The 21,851-nt window shown below is 55.0% G+C and overlaps 1 protein-coding gene across 2 annotated transcripts in view; it reads left to right on the forward strand.

Annotated features, from left to right (window-relative positions):
• Positions 1–21,602, forward strand: part of ACVR2B (activin A receptor type 2B) — a 36,716-nt gene extending 15,114 nt beyond the window's left edge. The window contains exons 2-12 of one of the 2 annotated variants that reach the window (XR_003763858.2): positions 7,031–7,238; positions 7,515–7,624; positions 8,476–8,627; positions 9,009–9,152; positions 9,811–9,954; positions 10,815–10,963; positions 12,422–12,536; positions 12,843–12,981; positions 13,492–13,622; positions 14,826–15,165; positions 21,284–21,602. Coding sequence is in view for 1 of the 2 variants with exons in the window: in XM_029077793.2 (XP_028933626.1) it covers positions 7,031–7,238; positions 7,515–7,624; positions 8,476–8,627; positions 9,009–9,152; positions 9,811–9,954; positions 10,815–10,963; positions 12,422–12,536; positions 12,843–12,981; positions 13,492–13,622; positions 14,826–15,020 (1,487 nt within the window). In the remaining variant the exon portion in view is untranslated. Of the gene's footprint in view, positions 1–7,030; positions 7,239–7,514; positions 7,625–8,475; positions 8,628–9,008; positions 9,153–9,810; positions 9,955–10,814; positions 10,964–12,421; positions 12,537–12,842; positions 12,982–13,491; positions 13,623–14,825 lie in introns of both variants that reach the window. The other variant, XM_029077793.2, reaches the window with a different exon arrangement.
• Positions 21,603–21,851: the final 249 nt, after the last annotated feature.

A 21,851-nucleotide genomic window follows, 5' to 3' on the forward strand; every position in this document is an offset into this window, starting at 1 on the left:
TTTAGGGTTGACAATTTGCCTCCTCCTCTTCATCCATCCCTTCTGCCAGCATCAGCACTCTGTGTGTGTGTTTGTGAATGTGTGTACGTATGTCCTGTCTCTTCATCAGACTGGTAGTCCTGTGGGCTCTGCAGATGAGGGTGACCAAGATTGTAAGCCCTGCTGCACTGTTCCTTCCTTTAGAGCAGGGATTGTGACTACTCTCTATAGTGTAGTCTCCCAAGCACTTCGCACTGAGTAAGTGCCCAATAAACTCTACTGATTGCAGGTGGATGGACTGAGCTTGCAGGCGAAATGGTTTCCTGGACTCAGACTCCTTGTTCCATTTGGAGCCAGTTGAAACCAGCAGTACTCAGAGCAAGCTGTGGGCTCCAGTTTTAGTATAAACCAAATTGGCTAACACACATCCACTTGGGCCACAGGCACTGTGGCCAAGTTTCAGCACTGATGCCAATGGTGAAGCTCACCTTGACCGCGCTGTGGTTTCAGGGAATAGAGCCCACGAGCAGTAGACGAGGAGATTTACGGATATGGCATGAAGAGAAGCAGCATGGCATAACGGTTAGAGCACAGGCCTGGGAGTCAGAAGGTCATAGACTCCACTAAGTGTCTGCAGTGTGACCTGGGGCAAATTACTTCATTTCTCTGTGCCTCAGTTACCCCATCTGTTAAATAGGGATTAAGACTGTGAGCCCCACAAGGGAGAGGAACCTTGCCCAATCCAATTTGCTTGTATCCTCCCCAGTGCTTAGTAGAGTGCCTGGCACACAGTAAGCGCTTAACAAATACCACTAATCATTATTATTATAATTATTATTACAGGAACATGACAAATGGGCCTTCTGAGGAGCCCAGATGGGGCTGCGTTCAGGGACGGCTAACTGTCCTGGCAATGAAGCTAGGAGGAGGTGGTGTGGGGGGGATAGGCCAGGGGAAGTTGGGGGGAGGGCCCGGTGAGGTGAGAGGGGCCAGGGGAGGCCCAGGGGAAGCCCTGCCCCTGGTTTCTTCACAATCCTGCAGCTTTAAAGCCTGCGAGCTATTTGTATCGTAATCCTCTTAGCTAGAGTTCCCCACCTCCACCCCTTCTCCCACTCCTTACCTCCCCTCTCCTTTCCTTGACCCCCAAGTGTTACTTAAGAGCCAACTGGGGAGAGGCCTGGCCTGAATTCCCAGTGGACAGGGCAGATGGGAGGGGAAAGCATCGTTGATTGGCTGTGCGATTGCTATGTGATGGGCAGTGAGGACTTCATGGTACAGGCAGTATGCAACAGGGTCAATTCCGGAAGGGAGGGGATCCTGGCCAGTCCCACCTCTCACCTGGTTTCCCCCCGTCCTTCTCATAGTTTTCCCACCCAGACAACTCCCCTATCCACTCTTCTGGTCCTAAGAATGGTGCTTAGCGAGTGGGCAGATGCCCACAGGCTGGCGAGCTGGGAGATGCCCACAGGCTGGCGAGCTGAGAGATGCCCATAGGCTGGCGAGTGGGCTGATGGTCACAGGCTGGCAAATGGGCATAGGGCCACAGGCTATCTGCCAAATGGCTAGTTTAGGGAGAAGCAGTGTGGCCTAGTGGAAAGAGGCTGGGCCTGAGAGTCAAGGGATGTGGGACAGGGACTGTGTTAAACCTGATTATCTTGTATCTACTCCAGCATTTAGAATAGTGCCTTGCACATAGCAAGCCCTTAACAAATACCATTAAAAATGAAACAAAACAAAAAACCATAGTAAGCTTAAGGAATACTACAATTATTCTTTTTACTACAGCATTGTACTGGTTACCTGCTGAGGGCAGAGTGGATGCCCATGGAGTACTTTGGCTATACTGCTGTGCTGCACTGGGTTTGGGACTATGTACTGGATGTCTGCCATGCATGGAATACTGTACTTAGTGCCTGACCAATGGTCAGTGCCACCTCTGACCGCCTCTGCTTGTGGTTCCCTCAAAGGCAGGGGACTGGATTTCCTGGACACCTGATTCCCTGCCCTCGTTGCAGGAAGCAGAGGGCATCAGTGGCTCTGGGGTGACTCCCAGGGCTCCAGTGGTGGTGGTGGGTGCAGATGGGGAGCCTTATGGGCTGGGTGGCTATCTGAGCCATAGTATGGCGTGGCTGCCCCAAGATGCCCAGCTTTCCTGAGAGGCCTCCAAGAGATGTCAAGGCGGGAGTGCTGGTGAAGCTGCCGCTCTGGGGGCCAGTCAGTGAGCGAGGATGGCCCAGCCCAGTCAGGGCTGCCTGCTGAGAGGGGCTTGGACTGGGGCACGAGCCTGGATATAGGAGGGGTCATGGGGGTGTGGATGGTCACTGCTGGTGAGAGGTTGTTCATTGTTCATTGCCGACTTGTTTATTCCAAGCGCTTAGTACGGTGCTCTGCACATAGTAAGCGCTCAATAAATATGAATGAATGAATGAATGAATGAATGAATGAATGAATGAATGAATGAATGAGAGGTTGTGGAGGGCCAGGAGTCAGCCTGTAGAATAAGTTCCTTTTGCTGACCTAGTGAAAGGGTTTGACAGACAGACAGGGAGGAAGCTGATGATGGCCAAGTCCCAGCTTCATCACATAGCAGCATGGGGTAGTGGATAGACCACAGGCCTGGGAGTCAGTAGATCATGGGTTCTAGACCTGGATCTGCCACTTGTCTGCTGTGTGACCTTGGGCAAGTCGCTTTACTTCTCTGGGCCTCAGTTACCTCATCTGTAAAATGGGGATTGAGGCTGTGAGCCCAACATGGGACAGGAACTGGATCTAACTCAATTTGCTAGTATCTACCCCAGCGCCTAGTACGGTACCTGGCACATAGTGTTTAACAAATACCATCATTATTATCACAAACCTCCCATCTGATGGGCACTTTCCTGAGCCTGGAAATTGCCCCAAGGACTGCTGGGAAACAGAGTACAGTCACTTTCCTGAATGAAGAAATTAATAATGTTGGTATTTGTTAAGCGCTTACTATGTGCCGAGCACTGTTCTAAGCGCTGGGATAGACATAGGGGAATCAGGTTGTCCCACGTGGGGCTCACAGTCTTAATCCCCATTTTACAGATGAGGGAACTGAGGCACGGAGAAGTTAAGTGACTTGCCCACAGTCACACAGCCGACAAGTGGCAGAGCTGGGATTCGAACTCATGAGCCCTGACTCCAAAGCCCGTGCTCTTTCCACTGAGCCACGCTGCCACTGGGACACATGGTGCAGTCACTTTCCTATGCCCAGAAGCTGCCCCTGGGGTCACTGGGTCACCCGGTGTAGAGATCCACCATTTCCTCTCCATCCAAACCGCTACTAAGTTAAGTACAATCACTGATCAAATCCGACTGGATTACTGCCTCAGCTTCCTTTCTGATCTCCCAACCTCCTGTCTCTCCTCACTTCAGTCTGTACTTCGCTCTGCTGCCCGGGTTATCTTTCCGCAGAAACGTTCTAGGCATGTCACCCCCCTCCTCAAAAACCTCCAGTGGGTGCCTATCAACCTCCGTATCAAGCAAAAAACTCCTCAGTATTGGCTTCAAAGCTCTCTGTCAGCTTGCTTCTTCGTACCTTACCTCCCTTCTCTCCTTCTCCATCCCAGCCCGCACACTCCACTCACTGTGCCTCGTTCTCACCTGTCCCACCTTCAACCCCGTGCCCACATCCTACCTATGTCCTGGAATGCCCTTCCTCCTCAAATCCTCCAAACTAGCACACTTCCCCCCTTGAAAGCGTTACTGAAAGCTCACCTCCACCATGAGGCCTTCCCAGACTGAGCCCTCCTTTTCCTCTCCTCCCCCTCCCCATTGCCTCGACCCACTCCCTTTGCTCTACCCCCCTCCCCACCCCATAGCAATTATGCATATTTGTACATATTTGTAATAATTATATTTTTTATTAATGATGTTTATATATATAAAATTATATTTATTTATAATAATGCTACTGATACCTGTTTACTTGTTTTGATGTCTGTCTCCCCATTTCTAAACAGTGAGCCCATCGTGGACAGGAATTGTCTCTGTTGATGAATTGTACTTTCCAAGCGATTAGTATAGTGCTCTGCATACAGTAAGCGCTCAATAAATACATTTGAAAGAATGAACGAATGAATGTGCCCGGAGCCTGCCCCTGGAGTCACTGGGGCAGAGCAGTCACCTCCATGCTCCATCCCCTTCTTTTGGGCTTCCTTCCCTGGGAAGTGAAGGAAGATTGGCCCCCACCAGGCCCCCTCTCCCGAGCGTTGAGTACAGTGGTCAATCATCAAACAGTCAGTCAATCAATCAATAGTATGTAATGTGCTTCGCACACAGTAAGCGCTCAATAAATATCATTGATCATAGCTCTGTTGCCAGCTTCTCCTAATGAGCCAGGGGGATTATCTCTAATTATCCCCCTCCCTTAGCCTGCTGCTTGAACACCCAGAGTCCCAGCTCCATTAATCGAATCTCCCCGGCAGCCTTGGAGGTGAAAATGAAGAGTGAAGAACCAGGATTTTTAATCCAAGACTTTTTCAGCCATAGATCACTGCTGTCCCCGGCCCTGCCTGCTTCCCCGCCCCAAGTCCTCTATATCTCAGTTTCTGCCACTGCCTAAGCGATAAAGAGGGGGTCACAAGGAGAACGTGTGTGTGTGTGTGTGTGTCTTCACATGCATGCCTGCGGGCTGTGTCTGCATATGTGAGCTTTTAAGAATATGTATGGGGAGGTGTGCATGTGTGAATATGTAATTACGTGTTGGTGTGTTTTATGTGCAGGGGTGCTGTTGGTATTTTAGAGTGTTCACATGTGTGTATTAGCATATATGTAGGGACATGTTTGCGTGTATGTATGTGTATGGTTGTTAATGCATAGGGGACCGGGGAAGGTTCGTACAGATGGCCAGTCGATCAGTGGAGACTGTGTCCCGGGGAGGTTGCGGCCCACACTGGCCCACACTGCTTTCTCCTGTCCCCCTCCCCATCCTGAGACGTTCATTGTATTTATTGAGCGCTTACTGTGTGTAGAGCACTGTACTAAGCGCTTGGAAAGTACAGTTCAGCATTAAAGAGAGAGTCCCTGCCCAAACTGGCCTTACAGTCTAGAAAGGGGGAGACAGTCATCAAAACAAGTAAACAGGCATCAATATAAATAAATAGAATGATCAGCTATGTACATATATACACAAATGTTATGGGGCCGGGAGAGGGGTGGTAGAGCGAAGGCAGCGAGTCGGGACGACGCGAAGGGGAGGGGGAGCTGAGAAAGGGGGGGCTTAGTCTGAGTCGGGGTGGGGAGAGGAAAGCACTTGTTTTGTTTTCTTTCGTTGTCTCCCCCCTTCTAGACTATGAGCCCGTTGTTGAGGCTCTATGTGTTGCCGAATTGTACTTTCCAATCGCTTAGTACAGTGCTCTGCCCACAGTAAGAGCTCAATAAATATGAATGAATGAAAGAAGGGGGGACGTGGAAGGGCGACCTCCTGCCCCCCAGAAGCCCTGGCTCAGAAAGTTTTTGTCTTCCACTTTGGCGCCTTTTCCTCGGGAGAGCGGAGGGGCCGGGGGCGGACCGGAGGCGAGGCCAGCCGGGGAAGGGCCGGGGGAGGGCCGGGGGAGGGTCGGGGGGGGGGCGGGGCCTGGACGAGCGAGGGCAGGGCCGGGGAGCTTTTGCCCGCTCCGGAGGAGCTGATGTGCGGGAGCCCGGCTGGTGATGCCCGTTGCCCCACCTTACATACGGCCCGGGCCCAGGACACACTACACACTGCCCCTGCCGCTGCCCGCAGGGGGAAGGCACAGATCTGCCCAGATAAAGACCCTCCTAGATTAAGCCCCCCCATTTTCCTCAGCTCCCCCTCACCTTCCCATCTCCCCAACTCACCCCTTTTGCTCCACCCCGCCCGCACCACAGCACTTGTGTATATATATGTATATCTATAATTCTATTTATTTATGTTAATACCTGTTCAGTTGTTCTGATGTGTATCTATACCTATATCTGTATTGATGCTATTGATGCCCATTTACTTGTTTTGATGTCTGTCTGCCCCTTCTAGACTGTGAGCTTGTTGTGACAGGCAGGGATTGTCTTTGTTGCTGAATTGTACTTTACAAGCACCTTGTACAGTGCTCCGCACAGAGTAAGCGCTCAATAAATACGACTGACTGACTGACTGAATGAATGAATGAAAGGGGGGAGTAGAGCGGAGACCCTCCCCTCCCCCAGCACTGGAAATGCCTTCAGCACCGGGGCAGCAAGGCGGCCCCCGGCGCCCCTCCCCGAACCCCTCCCCCTCCAATTGGAGAAAGTCCTTCTTGCCCAGAGAGTTGACTTTGTTTTTGTGTTTCTGGTCTCCTCCCTCCTCCCAAACAAGCCAGCCTGGGCTATAAATAGAGCCAGGGACGGTTCAGGTTTCAAACCGTTCCAGACGCTTCACCCTGAGTGTCCCCAGAGGTCTGCAGGTTTGCAGGGCTGCCCAGCAGTCCACCCCACACAGGCCTCACTAGGCTCCTTCTTATCCACTGCCAGGGAAACAGGATGGGTGCTAGTAATTAGAACAGGCGGATAATCCAGCCCTGCCAAGAGTCCCTCCCTCCTTCCCCAGCCCAGTATTTTGAGTCTTGAGCATCCCCTGCCCTTCCCTGCTGGGGCAGGAGAATCAGGGTGAGACTCTTTTCTGGGATGAGAGACGGGATGTACAGTGGAAAGCCAGGTAGCTATCTGTCCCCTGCACTAGTTGGTTGAAAATATATGTGTATGTGTATGTATGTGTGGTGTTTGTATGTATTTGTGACTGCACAGGCATGCATGTGTATATATGTATGTACATGTGTGTTCGTGAATGTATGTGTATGGTATGATTGTATAGGTGTCCGGGGACGGAACGGACAGAAGGAGGGAGGGACAGAGAGAGAGAAGCATGTGCAGAGGGAGGGTGGGACAGAGGGACAGCGGGACAGCGGCCACTCCCTTACCGAGGGACCACCCCTTGCCGGATGGGCATCGCCACACACCATCCCCATCCCAGGTCGGGGAGCTGCGCCGTGCTGATCCCCAGGGATTGGGTTGGGGGGATCTTTGCCACCAGGGCCAGGGCACGGCGAGGTGGAGACCAGGGAGTGCGTCTACTACAACGCCAACTGGGAGCTGGAGAAGACGAACCGCAGCGGGGTGGAGCGCTGCGAGGGGGAGAAGGACAAGCGTCTGCACTGCTACGCATCTTGGAGGAACCAGTCCGGAACTATCGAGTTGGTCAAGAAAGGATGCTGGCTCGACGACTTCAACTGCTACGACAGGTGGATAGGCTGCAGCGGGGCCGGGCTTGCCGGGGAGGGGCCGGAGCTGGGGACCACAGCGAGAGAGTCTGTCTTGGAGACCTCAGGGCTGGGCTGTGGGGGTCAGCTGTGGGGCTCAGGGTGGACATAGCTGTGGAGTGATCCTCCGCCAACCGGGTCCACCCGTGGTTCTGAGGGCTGAAACGGGCTTGGGCCACGGGGGAAGGAGAGGATTGGCAGCTGCCTGGGAGCGGTCATTGAGGGACCCCGCTGACCCCTCCCCCTGCCACGGTTCAGGCAGGAGTGTGTTGCCACAGAGGAGAACCCGCAGGTCTTCTTCTGCTGCTGCGAGGGCAACTTCTGCAACCTGCAGTTCACCCACCTCCCCGAGGCCTCAGGACCCGACGGTAGGCACCTCTGGGGGTCCACGCAGTGTGGGCCGTGGGGGCAGGGGAGCCCGGGAGCCTGGCTGGTGCTTGCCCAGTGACCCTCATACCCATGCGTTACCTGGCAGCCACTGAGTTGGCCAAGTGAGGAAAGGGCACCCTCAGGGGCAGCGGAGAGACATTTTGCCAAGTCCAAGGGGTTTGGGTTTCAAACTGAAAATGGTCTATCCCAGTGGCATAACTCATTTCCCCATGTCTGAGTGTGTGCACATGTAGGTGAGTGTATGTGTGAGCCTTTCTATGTGTGTTTATATGTGACTACATGTGTGTATCTCTGTAATATGCATGCTATGCTCATTTTACATTCAAGTATAGTATAGTATGTTGCATGCCATTCTCCCAACCTGCGTGCGCGCACACACACACGCTTGGCAGGTAAGTCTGAGATGGGGGGGTCCTTCCAGCTGAGCCCACTATTTGAATCTGGGAGTGGGTTTGGGGGCAGAGGGTCCTCAATCCGTGTCCGAGGGATGGGCCAGACCAAACTCAAGGCCCCAATGCAGACCCTCTGCCCTGAGAGCACAATGTCCAGCTCCTCTCCCTTGCTGGACACACAGCTGGACAGAGCCTTGAGGAATCATGTTGGGCAGCCCCCCGCCTCTATGCAGGAGGGCCCAGCGCAGCAGGAAAGGCAGGCTACCGATCTCTCCTCAGGGGTCTGAGACCCCCAAACTCCTTGGGTACCCTGCCCCCACAACAGCTGAGAAATTTCTCCTCCCATCCAAATGTCCCGAGGCCTGCTGCCCCTCCGGCACGTCCTCTCCGTGAAAAGCCTACTAACCTTGCGGCTTCTCCCTCCGTGCCGGCCACAGTCACGTACGAGCCGCCCCCGCCGACACCGTCACTGCTCAGCGTCCTGGTCTACTCGCTGCTGCCCATCAGCAGCCTCTCGCTGGCCGTCCTCCTGGCCTTCTGGATGTACCGGCACCGCAAGCCTCCTTACGGACACGTGGACATCAACGAGGTCTGTTGGGCGGTCCTGGGTCTCCCCGAGAGCCCCCGCATTCTGACTCCCAGCCCTGGGCTCTCTCTATGAAGCTACCCTACCTCTCCATGAGCGGGCCTCGTCACCCTGGTTTAGTCAAACAAAAATTTGGGCCTTGGGAGCAGCAAGGGTGGGGCCCTTTGGGACAGGAGGGAGTTGGCAAGGGACAAGAGGGAATTCCCACTGGAAAGGGGATGGATTGCTGGAATCAGACACCATTCAGTAGGCTACTTGGGACCCCGGGATCGCGACTGAATGAGCAGACACCTACAGGAAAGGGTGGGGAAGGAAGCTTGACAATATTCCCTGGCAACGCAGAGCCAAGTTGGCCTTAGTAATTTGTTTCTGGCCCTTCCCCAGGACCCTGGCCCCCCACCCCCTTCACCCCTGGTGGGGCTAAAGCCCCTGCAGCTGCTGGAGATCAAGGCACGGGGGCGCTTCGGCTGTGTCTGGAAGGCCCAGCTGATGAACGACTATGTGGCCGTAAAGGTGTTCCCTCTGCAGGTAGGCTCAAGCTCACCCTACCAGCCTGGGGTGGGTCACTCAACCTAGGCCCGGCACCCCTCCGAGACAGGTCACTTTAGCTGCTCCTAACACTGGGACAGGTCCCTCAGCCTAGGCCCTGTGCTCGGCCCGTACAGGTCCCTCGACCTACACCCAGTGCCCGGCCTGGTTGGGTCCCTCGGCCTAGAACCTGTGCTCGGCCTGGACATGTCTCTAGGCGTAGGCCCTGTGCCCGGCCCAGATGGGTCCCTCAGCCTAGACCCTGTGCCCGGCCTCTGTGGGTCCCTCGACTAGTGGGATGGGTCACTCGAGCTGTTCCCAAGCATCTGGTCAAGACATGTTCCTCGTGCTAGCCCCGTCCCCAATCTCCTGGAGATGACTGATGCTCACCCTTCTCCGAGCAACTTGGGCCTGCCATGCTCCCCGTGCCACCCCGACCCCAGCAGGCAATCTCCTCAAGACCACAACGCCGCTCTCGTCAGGCCCCCTGGCCGAGCATTGGGCCCTGGGCCACTGGAAATTTCCCAAGGCCGCCTTCTGTGATAGACTCTGGGAGAGAGATCTCCCCCCGCCCCCCCCCGGCCCTAGACAACAGGGGCCCCAGGGGTGCGGGGCTGGAGGCACTCTGAGGGTCCTGTGCCATACTGGACACCCACAGGACAAGCAGTCGTGGCAGAGTGAGCGCGAGATCTTCAGCACGCCAGGCATGAAGCATGAGAATCTCCTGCAGTTCATTGCGGCTGAGAAGCGCGGCTCCAACTTGGAAGTGGAGCTATGGCTCATCACGGCTTTCCATGACAAGGTGAGCCCCCTCATCCCTCTTAGTTTTCTCTCTAGTGCCTTGTTGCCGCTCCCTCTAACACCTTCAGAGCGCCTCTTTAATGCCTCCCATTGGCATCCGATCTACACCCCCCCATTGCCACCCCCTTTAGTACCCCTGTTAACGCCCTCTCTAATACTCCTATTAGCATACCAGTCCCTTAGTGGCTCTCCCGGTGCCCCCGTGACAGCACCCACTGTCTAATATATATGCCATTAGCACCCCTCAGCCCTGTTAGCATCCCCTCTGCTTCCCCCATGCCTCTACATCACCCTCGGTGGTGCCTCCCCCATGCGCCTCCTCCATGAGGGTGACCAGGCCTCAGTGTAAGGTGGGCAGCCTAATGAGGTCTCTCCATATTATTCATGCATTTTGGGCAGTAAAACACTAAGTGGCCATGGGTGGCATCCAGACCCCACTGCCCATGTGATTAAAATTAATTCATACCAGCTCTTGGGTTTTCAAGGCAATCGATCAATCATTCAGTTAATCAGTAGTATTTACTGAACACCTGCCACATGCAGGGAGCTGTATTGAGCTCCTTTCATGTGCAAAAGGACTGTCCTGGCTGTCCTGTACAGTGATCTTGGCAGCGTTCAGTAGGATTAATAGGCAGACATCACTGTCATTTACGGTCAGGAGGAAGGAGGAAAAGTGAACAGCGGCATGAGCTGCTGCTCAAACAGGAGGGGAGGAGCAAGCAGTGCTATGGGTGGGTGTGAGGGTGCCATTTCTGGGGGGGCGGTTGTGGGGAGTGAGCAGCTCCCCACCCGGTTGTTTGGGGTCAGCGACTGAGTGTGTGCTGCCCTCCGCGCTCCCCTCTCCCCCCCCAACCCCACCAGGGCTCCCTGACCGACTACCTGAAGGGAAATCTGGTGAGCTGGAACGAGCTGTGCCACGTGGCAGAGACGATGGCCCGGGGGCTCTCCTACCTGCACGAGGACGTGCCCTGGTGTCGGGGGGAGGGACACAAACCTGCCATCGCCCACAGGTACGGCTGCCGGTGGGGAGCGGGGGCCTGGGAAGTTCGTCTATGTCCAGCGGTGCGGGGGAGTACCAGGGATGGGTTGGAGGAGGATGGAGAAGAGACAGATGGGCTAGGCTGAGAGGATGGAGGAGAGATGGCGGGGAGGAGAAAGGAGGGAATAGGTAGGGAGTTGGGAGAGGCCCCTGAAAGAGAGGAACCCGGCAGGGTGGTGAGATCCAGCAGGTTCCCCCTAACCCCAGGAGTCGTCGAGCGATGCCCAGCCCTGGGATCACGGTCCTCGCATTTGGGGAAATTTGGTTCACGTTGAGCCAGGGAAGGGGCCTGGGAGAATTGAGAGAGCAGGGTGGACGTGTGAGGGAAAGTGGGAAGGACATGGAGGAGGGAAGGAGGAGGTGGAGGACGAGGCGGGGCAAGGATGCCATGTTCAGACAAACACAGGGATGTACAAGCAACACCCCTCCCTTTCCCCTATACCCCGTCACACATCCCTGTTGTCCCTTGTCCCCAGCCCCCGGGCCCGCTCTCAACCATCCCTCTGGAATGCCAGACAGATGACAAGCTGCTGCCAGGGGTGAAGTCAGCGCTGCCTGGACTGACAGTGCCCTCTAGTGCAGCTGGAGATGCAGTGCAGCAGGCCCACATCCTCTGCACCTCTACACCTTCCACAAACTCCTTGGGCCCGGCCAAGGGGAGAGGCTCACTGGGATTGGGACTTGCAAGTTCCCTGTCTCTCAATCAATCCATCAAACATCACCTGTATTTATTGGGCGCTTAGTGCGTGCAGAACGCTGTACGGAGCACTTGGGAGAGTACAATATAACAGAGTCGGTAGACAGCTTCTCTGCCCACAAGGAACTTACCCCACCAGAGGTTCATGGAGCCGCACATCTGACTAGATCCTTTTTTTTCTTTTGTGGTATTTGTTAAGTGCTTACTATGTACGAGGCATTGTGATAAGCAACGGGGTAGTTACAAACTAATGAGGCAGCGTGGTCTAGTTGATAGAGCATGGGCCTGAGAGTCAGAAGGACCTAGGTTCTAATCTCGACTCTGCCACTTGTCCGCTGTGTGACCCTGGTCAAATTCTTTCACTTTTCTGTGCTTCAGTTATCTCATCTGTAAAATGAAGGTGGAAACTGAGCCCCATGTGGGACAGGGACTGTGTCCAACCTGATTTCCCTGTATCTACCCCAGTGCTTAGTACAGTGCCTGGCACATAAGTGCTTAACAAATGCCATTAACAACAACAATCCATGTCTCACGTGGGGCTTACAGCAGCCGGGTTGGAGCAATGGGGGTGGGGACTGCAGACCACGTTTAGATTTCTTTCTACTCCGATTTGGTAGACCAGTCTGGGGGGGTTGGGTGGGCGGGGGGTTTGGTAAAGGAGACGGTCTAGATCAGTCCAATTCATTCTGGTCTGGCCACATCCCGAGCAGTTCCTCTTCCCACCACCCACAGGGATTTCAAGAGTAAGAACGTTTTGCTGAAGAATGATCTGACCGCTGTCCTGGCCGACTTTGGACTGGCTGTGCGGTTTGAGCCCGGGAAGCCCCCCGGGGACACCCATGGACAGGTGAGGAGCAAAGATGGGCCTCCTAGATGGCCTCTGCAACTGCCCCTGGAGTCAGGGTTTCCCAGCCCTTGCTCAGTGTCCAGCCAGGTGATGACCCATAGCCAATCCCAGCATGAGCCCTTGCTCTCCTTGCACTCTGCTGTCTGCAGGAGGTGCCTGCCAGGCCCAGGGACCCCCAGGTGTGGCCCTAGGTGCTGCTGAGCAGCAGGGGAGCCAAGCAGAACGAGACACAGGGGGCAAGATATGGGCAGGAGTCCAGCCATGGGGAACCTCTACATTGACACCATCTGTGCTTGCTTTGGGCAGGTGGGGACACGGAGGTACATGGCACCCGAGGTGCTGGAGGGGGCCATCAACTTCCAGCGCGATGCTTTCCTGCGGATCGACATGTACGCTGTTGGCCTCGTGCTGTGGGAACTCGTGTCCCGGTGCACGGCCGCTGACGGTGAGTCTCAGCCCGACACCTGGGTTCAGATAGGGACAAGCAATGTTGCCCCGGGACAGGGCTCCTGACCAGGAGCCCGGGGAGGGGGGTAGCTGGGGCCAGGACCAGGCATGGCGGTCTTTTGGAGTGGGTCAGGGCATACCTTGCAGCTCAGTCACTGTCAGTTGGTGCTGAGGTTCCGGCAATATATCTCTTACCGGCAACTGAAAGCCAGCCTCTCCAGAAAACTTGGCCTAGTTCCAAGCAGCTGGTACCAGCTGTGACCCACTGCTCCCCTCAAGCTCCCTCCTGCCGTGGCTGTGTCTATTCGTCCGTCTGTCTGTCCACCTGTCCATCCATGTCTCTGAGTGGATGGAGCCCATCTGTGCGTCAGCCGCCTATCCATCGCTCTCGAGAGCCTCATTCACTGCTGTCTCAGGGCAGCCATGGCTGGGGCAGACTGGCTCCGCCCAGGCCCACCCCCTGCCCCTCTCACCATGACGCGGGGCTGCTCTTTCCCCACTGCCCCAGGCCCGGTGGGTGAGTACCTGCTGCCCTTTGAGGAGGAGATTGGACAGCACCCGACCCTGGAAGACCTGCAGGAGGTGGTCGTGCACAAGAAGATGCGTCCATCCTTCAAGGGACACTGGCTCAAACATCCGGTGAGGCCTCTCCCTACACAAAATGCCAGGCCTTGGGGAGTGAGCGGAAGAGAGGGGGTTTAGGGGTGGGGGGCAGTGGTCCTGCCCTAGATCTCCACCCCCAGCCACTGGGATCAATCTGACTCCATTAAGGCCCCATAGAGAAAGTCTGTGTTTTGGAAAAACCAGCAGAGGAACCTGCCCCACCTCCGGCTTCCTTAGAGGCACCCAACCAGTAGGCTCTCAGGTTCTCTGCCCCAGAGACTGACGGACCTCTGCTCTGACCAGTCCAGCAGTGGAGGGAGAAGAATTGGGGAGGTGACTGGTTCTAGATCCAGAGCAGAGAGGGCAGGGTGGAGCCCCCTCTCAATGCTGTGTGCTCAGACTTATGCATACAATCACTAATCAGTAACCTCAGTCAAGGATTTCACATAGAAAAAAATCACTATTCAATAACCTCAATCAAGGACTGCCCATCCAATCACTGATCAGTAACCTTGATCAGTGGCCACTCATTCAGCCACTACTCAGTAACTGCAATCAAGGGGGCCTCCCATCCAATCGGTAGTCGAAAATCTCAACCAAGGTTCTACCTGTCTGATTACTAGTAAAGCAGAGAGAAGCAGTGTGTCCTAGTGGAAACGGCCTGGACGTGGCAGAGGGCCTGGTTTCTAATCCTGCCTCTGCCACGTATGCTGTGTGACCATGGGAGAATCACTTGACTTCTCTGTGCCACAATTCCCTCCTTTGCAAAATGAAGACTCAAACCCTGTTCTCCCTCCTATTTAGACTGTGAGCCCCATGTGGGGACTAATTTTCTTGTATCTTCCCTGGTGCTTAAGGCAGTGCGTGGCATATGATAAGCACTTAACAAATACCGCAATTTATATTATTATTACTGTCATTATTAATCTAGACCAAGGGCCTGCCAAGAGCCATGCACCGCATTGGCTGCTGGGGGAAGGTCTGACTGTCCAAGTAGGAATGATCTCGGGACTTGGAGGAGGAGGACGGGAAGAGAGGAGGGCAGTCACACAGTGGGGCAGGAAGCAGCCCTGGTTCAAGGAGCCTGAGAAGAGCTTGGGTTGGGGGCGCCCCAGGAGAGGGGGAGGCCAAGGCACCATCGGCCATTTGTGCCGCAGCAAATCCCCCAGGTAGGGGGATCCCCTAGCAGGCACAGCGGAAACCCCGGCTGAGGGTTTGGGGCCTTTTGTCCTCGGGCAGGGCCTGGCCCAGCTGTGCGTGACGATAGAGGAGTGCTGGGATCACGATGCCGAGGCCCGCCTCTCGGCCGGTTGTGTGGAGGAGCGCATTGCCCAGATCCGCAGATCCGTCCACGGCCCCACCTCGGACTGCCTGGTCTCCATAGTCACGTCCGTCACCAATGTGGACTTGCCGGCCAAAGAGTCCAGCATCTGAGCCCGGGCCCGGGGCCCAAAGGCGAGACCGGATGATCCGACCCCAAGCCCGACAAACCCGTGAATGCAGCTGCTATTTCACCTCGACTTTTTGGTCACCGTCATCGGGGATGATGGTGATGATGACAATGATGGTGATGATGATGGTGGGTTTTATTTTGGGGTTGGATTGGTTTTTACCAGCACATTTCTCTACTGTACTGGACACAACGGACATCTCCTTGAGCTCCCGGGTGCTGTCCGTGACGGCGGAAATGGCGGGGGCTTGGTACCTCAGAACCTCGACAGCCCCACGTTTCCCTGGCTGCCCAGTGGGCGGCTGCTGCCCTCCACACAGAATCCCCGGGAACAAGGAAAACACCTCCCCTGGTGGAACGCGGGCTGCCGCAAACTCCCAAGGGGTCATTCGAGACTGTTTTATAGGGTCACACCTGCCCCAGGAACAACACCTCCCTCACCAGCTCTCCCGTGGGCCTTTCCCCTGGGCTCTCCATCCATTCCCCTCCCAATTTTCCTTACAGCCTCCCTCATCCGGCTCTCCCTGGACGTCTTCCTCCCCGGGCTCTTCTTCTCCAGCTTTGCCTCCTGACTGGTCCCCATCGCTCTCCTCGCCCCTCCCCTCCACCAGCTTCTTCAGCTCTCCTTTCCCCTCCCTCCCACCAGCCTCCCATCCCGACTGGGCTCTGCGGCTCCTCTCCCATCCTATCCTCTTCCAAGACCGGACCTTTGGAAGCGGTGGGCTTCTCTCGCAGATCCAGAATGTGTTCTGGATCACAGACCACAGGGATGGGGGTACTGAAGAAGCTGGGCCCAGCCAGGGCAATCAGTGCTGGGTGGGGAGGGGCCCGAGTAACTAGGACGGGGGCATTTGGACTTGGCAGCATTTGGACAAATATCGCTGTTCTGACACTAACTTCTCAGGTAACCAGTGCCCGGGGTGGTGGCGGTTCAGGGGTCGAGGGTACAGCTTTGGGGCAGAGCAGAGGCAGCCCTAGGGAAGCCTGGCACCCCTCGGCCCCCCGTGGATCAGACTGGGGGTGGGGGGCTGAGGGAGCGGGGAAGATGGACAATTAAAACCACAGTCCCATTGCCCACCTGAGGAGGGGTGAAGCGAGGGCGGGACAACCAGGAATGTTGGCTTGTGGCGGGAATGGTTCTAGACTGCCCGGCCGTCCTGAACGGGAATGAGAGGAAGTATGCGGAACCCTCCCCTGGGCGGAGTGGGGGGCGGCCCTAGGTCCTGGGGTTCCCGGTCTAGCTCGACGCTGTGTGAGGTGACCCCGACCGTAGCACTCCCAGCCCCGTTTCTCCCTACCCCCGGATAAAGCTGGATCTTACTGTGGTGCATCCTGGGAGAGCTGCCCCTCTCTGCACCCTCTGCTCACCCTGGGCAGGGAATGTTTTTGATGCTGCTGATTCAACATCTAGATATTTTTTTAATTTGTGACACATGCAATGTTTTTAGAAAAAGAAAACACAGCTCCGTGGCTTCCGAGGTTTAAGCTGAAAAGAAAAAAAAAATTTAAACTTCACGACCACAGATCACCTCAAAACCAGAAATACCTCAGACTTTTCTACTTGTATGAGTTTTATTATCTATTTTGTTAGTTGTGTTGTCTCGTAGTGAGTATATTTTAACGTCAGTTGGATTTTATGACCAGGGGGTTTTAAAAAAAGAAAAAATGGAAAAAAAGCTGTGGACTGTTAGGAAGTGCTGTCGTTGGCATGTCGGTTGGGTGGCGTGACGCAGTGGCACCAGGACACTTGTATCCAGGTGCAGGGGCCGTGTTTATTGGGTGACAAGACTCATGCCATGTCATGTCATGTCGTGTCACGATATGACTCGCCCCTGGCCCCAAGACCGCTCTGGCTCCCGCTGGGTGTGGAGATGAGGGTGGGGGAGGCGGTGTCTGGATCAGTGTCCCGGTGGCCAGGCGGCGCTCTCTGCTGGGACTCCCATCCAAACATGCACACTTGTTCTCTCCCTGGTGAGCGGCAGCCAGCCCAAAACGAGGGGTGGGACCTGGGTGTGCAGAAGTGGAGGTGCGGATGGATGCAGGGGCGGCACTTCTCAACAGCCCCACGGCATGGGCAACGGGGTAGGCATGGGGACTGCAACTCTCCCTCCATTTCAGGAGCTGCCTCAGCCATCCCCAGCTGGGCCAGATCCCCGTCACTGCCTCTGTGTCCCTTCTTTCCCAAAACCCAGCCAGAACCGCTGGGCCCCACTGGCTGAAGCCATCCGGTGGCCATGGCGGCCCCTGGGAGCCCACCAACGGAGCTAGGGGCCCCTCGCTTGTCTCCCCCAAAGTGCCAGCTGACTGATGTGGTGAGGAGCTGCTCCGTCTCTGCCCTTGTGGCACTGGTGGGCAAGAGCACTGTGGCTCTCTGTAAGCGGTTTCTTTGGGAAGCTTCAATGTTGGTTCAAAGTGCCAAAGGGGCACAACCCCAACTTGGCCAGACCACATCAGGCCACGCCTCCTCTCCAGCAGTATTCCCTCTGGCAACAAATGAGCAGGCAGGATACACCCTGTCCTCTGCCTCCAAGCTGGGCCCAGGGAACCCAGTGGTGCGCAAATAAGAGAATGGACATCTGTCCTTGTGCGTCTGAGGCAGGAAGGACCGGGGTCCTGTTGGACGTGACCCAGAGCTGACGGGAGGTCAGAGGGCTGGGGTCAAGACTGCCTTGTCTGAGCAGTGGGTGCTTTGGCCAGCGGAGCTCTCCGGTCTGAGGTAGCTTGAGGGCAACGGGCCCGCTTTAGACATCGGAGGAAATTGAAATCTAATTAACCATGAAATTGAGCATTCAGAGGCCCGCGACTGCCCTGATTGACCAGCGACCGGGACCGTTGTGGTTTTAGTTTTTGCTCTCAGGTCACTGACCGAGAGACTCAAGTGAACTATCAATAAATGGAAAGACCGCTCACCCAGGGTGGGAGCAGGGACCAGGTTTCCCTCCTCAGGTCTGTCATCAAGGGCCAGTTGTTTCCTTTGCTGCCTCCCAACTCCCACTCCCCAACACCCAGTCATCTGGGCATCATGCTTGTGATGGTTTTAAAGTTTCCCTGGAAGGTCTGGATTGGCTGGTTATTGGGTGATGAAATTGGAAATGTAGGTTTGGCCCTGAATCACCCAAAGCGAGCAGACAATGTAGGGGCATGAGGAGAGAGAGAGTGTGTGTGTGTGTATATGTGGGTGTCTGCTGTCTTGTAGGGGGTGGGGGAGATGCATGTGAGTCCATGTGCACAGCTCTCCCTGCACTGTGTGTTGTGTGAGTAAGGGGCGCGGGATGTGATGCTGACAGTGGTGGAGGTGGAGTGGCTACACCGTGACTGCTGCTCCAACATAAGGGCCAAGTGGTCCGACTGGCAGGTAGCCCAAACTCTGAATGGTTCGGGGGTTGAGAATGTTGTCCAATCCCACTCTTTGCCAGGCAGGAGGCGCTATAGTGGTGCAAGGACCCCTCACGCTGTCCTGTACAGGGTGTGGTGTGTGTGTGTGTGTGTGTGTGTGGGGGGGGACACGTTTGTGCGGATGTGTATATAGTTCATTATGTAAACTAGCCAGAATGGATCACCGTGTGAAGATTGTTTTATACCACAGATTATTTTTGTAAACCTGGTGCAAATCCCCAGAGAAGGTTGTTGTTTTTTGTGTCAGGCCACACGCAGGACACCTGGGGGTACAGTAGTGCATGGCACAGAGCCAACCCAGAGCTACACCACATCCCTCAGGCTGCAGGGTGGCAGTGCCCATGGCAGGACAGAGCTGCCCAGACCTTTCTCGGAATAGATGCTTTCCCGTGGGCTGCGATGGCTGGTTGAGCTTGGCATGCAGGGCCGTGGGGCAAGTCAAACGTGGGAAGACAGAGAGTTTCCAGTTTAGAGTCAAGAAAGCAGCCGTATCAGCTGGGCTACACCACCAGGGAGGAGAATGAGCCAGGGATTGCTGGCCGACCCCCAGGAACCCCAATCTCATGGCCTCTTCCTGGGTCAGGGCCCAGAGAGCCTAGTGAGAGGCAGACAGGCGAAGCGCCGTGGCTTTTCTTGTTTCACCCACTTTGGGGGCCGGAATGAAAGGGCTTTGTTAGTGAACCAAGCCTGGAGGATCAGGGGGCCGGGGGAATCCCACATTAAAACCTACACTCGCAAGGATATCTCAGTCTGGCTTGAGGCCCCCAAGTGTCCTGCCACTCTGGCCAGGATTGAGGGCATGGTGACATCTGGGATGGGGAGAGGGAGGGGCCAGACTGTTGGACAATGAAGTAGCAGGCCAGTCCATGCCCGCCCTCCCACCATCCTCCCCACCCCATTCCCACGGTCCCCACTCCTGGATTCAAATTTGGCCGTGCCTTTGAGATTTTTCTTTCTGTGCAAAAGCAATGGCAGCGAGTCTTTTCTGTCGGTCTTTTCTGACTCCAATCCAGGCAAAATTCAATCTCTCTTCCCTCCCCCTTTCTCTGTCTCTGTCTCCCCTTTTGGCGCCCTGCTCTTAATTACCAGATGCAGTTGATGAGCCAGGTATTTTACGAACCAATTACCTCAAACCTCCCTCTCGTGTGACAGTGTTAGCCCCGGCTCTTCGCAGACCCCCTTTTGTAGAGCCCACCCCTATACAGGAGACTTGCCCCATGTTCAACTCATTGCTGTTTCAAAGTGAACAGTGACCCCATGCCCTTCAGGGCTCCCGGGAGATGAGGAAGGCCAGGTCTGTGAAGGGCTTCCTGAGCTCTTGGCAGTTTCCTGGTCTCAGAATTTTGGAGGAGGACAGAGATGGGGGTGAGCAGGCCCACAGGTCACTTGGGTGGAGGTGGGGGGGGCATCACTGTGACAAGTGTCTGGGGGTGACGTCGAAGCTGTAAACATTCCTCTTCGGCATTGCAAGAAACTCTCAGGCTCCAGAAAACCATCTTGCCCCATGTCTGCCGGTCACTCCCGACGTTCCCATGCCCAGGCCCCAAACGGCCACTCGTATCTCCAACCTGGCCCCAGTTTGAGAGTGATGGGATGGGAAGGCCGCAATTCTGGTCCTTGAGAAAACCTCTTGAACCAGAAATGCATTGGTGGCCAAAGACCAGCCTCCCTACCTGTCCCGAATAACCCCAGGGATGGGGGCAGGTCACAGAATCCAGGTGACTGAGAGATCGGAAGTAGGGGGACAGCACCTGGGTGACGGAGCAGCAGCAGTGAACAGATGGGTGGTGGATGGCAGGATGATAATCCATCTTCATCTATTTAGTAGATCTCGGTGTCCTGGCGTGGAGACAAAGTGGGGAATTCCCGGTGGGTTTTCTTAGGTAAATCTTTTTGGAAGTATTAATCCCCCCCAGGAGGGAGGGGAATGTTTGTAAAGCCAGTGGCTTTGGTTTTTATTTTATGGAACTTGGTAGAGATGTGAAGCAAAACATTTGGTACTGCAGAACCAAGCGAGGGCCTCAGCAACTGCAGACTCGGTCGCGTCCTGTGGTCCGTCATTCTGTCCCTTAAATCCACCCGACGCCATCCCAGAACACTGTTTAGCATCTGATCTTTGACCTGATGCCTGGTTTCAGTTGACTTTCATAGGCACGGTGGTTCCAAGCCCCTCCTTGAGTCAGTGAGCTCCCGAGGAGAGAGCCACCAGGGAAACCCATTTATTTCACCAGTTCCTTTCTAGACTGTTCTGTATTTAAGAGAAAGAAGTGTTCTACGAGTTCCAAGACGTGTCTAGCATAGTGAGGTGTGTGTCCGTCGATTCTAGGAAGCATAACTGAATCTCATTATGCTGTTTTACTCCACTTGTGTGTGAAGAGTCCAGTCTGCTGTACCCCAACTTTGCAGGGACCTGTTTTTCTCAGGATTCCCAGTTTGAATGGGCCAGAACCTCCGAGGATGAGATCAATTGTCAGCTGCAGAACTGAGCTCGCCCCGGACGCCTGCCCCATTAGGGGCAGAAACGGCTCCTTGGTCCCCATTTGGTCAGGGACTGTTTGTCTGCCAGGATGTGTGAAATGTAAATGTGGTCGGGTATATTTCACTCTTGTAGCTATAAAATGCAAAATTTTGTAGAGCAGAGATAGCTTGTACTACTGAGTTAACAGAAGTTATACTAAAGTTCCCTGTTACAGAAGAAAAAAGTCTACAGAGAAAGTTAATCTTGTTGCTGTTACCCCTTTTGGATTGAAAAGTGTGCTGTGTATATATAAAACACACACACACACACACAAACACACACACCCCTCTCTCTCTCTCTCTCTCTCTCTCTCTCTGAAATGGCCGAGAGCAGAGTCCAAGCACTGTTGTCCTGCAGAGATGGCGATGCTTGGGGAAGGACGTGGATGCAGCGGGTGAGGCGGACACTGTGTCCAAGCTCATTGGGAGTGATGTGTGGCTTTTCCTGTGGCCATTGGAGAAATGAGATCTAGGGGGGCTGAATTGGCCAGTGGAGATTTGCCAGTTCCCTCACAGTCTCTCCCAGAGCTACTCGGGATGAATGTGTTTTTTGCCCAAGGGGCCGCCCGGCTGGCCCCCGGCTCTGTAGGAATAATCTAGAAAGTACGATTTTGACTATCTTTTTATATATGAAAATAAAACCATAAACCGTGCAGGGCTCAGCCGTCTCCCTCCACCTTTGGGGGGTGGGGGATGGGAGGGGGTTCCAGCTCTGCTCGTTGGGCCGTGATGGGGTGGATCAGGGGTCAGGAAATCCCCACCCAAGGGTTGGGGGAGTCTAACTCATTCCCTCCAGAAGGGGAGCTCAGGAGTTCTGTTTCCCTCCCTGGGGTCCTGGGATGGGTAAAATCTGGCTGGGCCTGGAATTGAGCCCCCACCCCTTGCACCCTCCCCCCATGTCT

The sequence above is a fragment of the Ornithorhynchus anatinus genome, chromosome 13, assembly GCF_004115215.2.
Source record: "Ornithorhynchus anatinus isolate Pmale09 chromosome 13, mOrnAna1.pri.v4, whole genome shotgun sequence".
NCBI classification, from domain to species: domain Eukaryota; kingdom Metazoa; phylum Chordata; class Mammalia; order Monotremata; family Ornithorhynchidae; genus Ornithorhynchus; species Ornithorhynchus anatinus.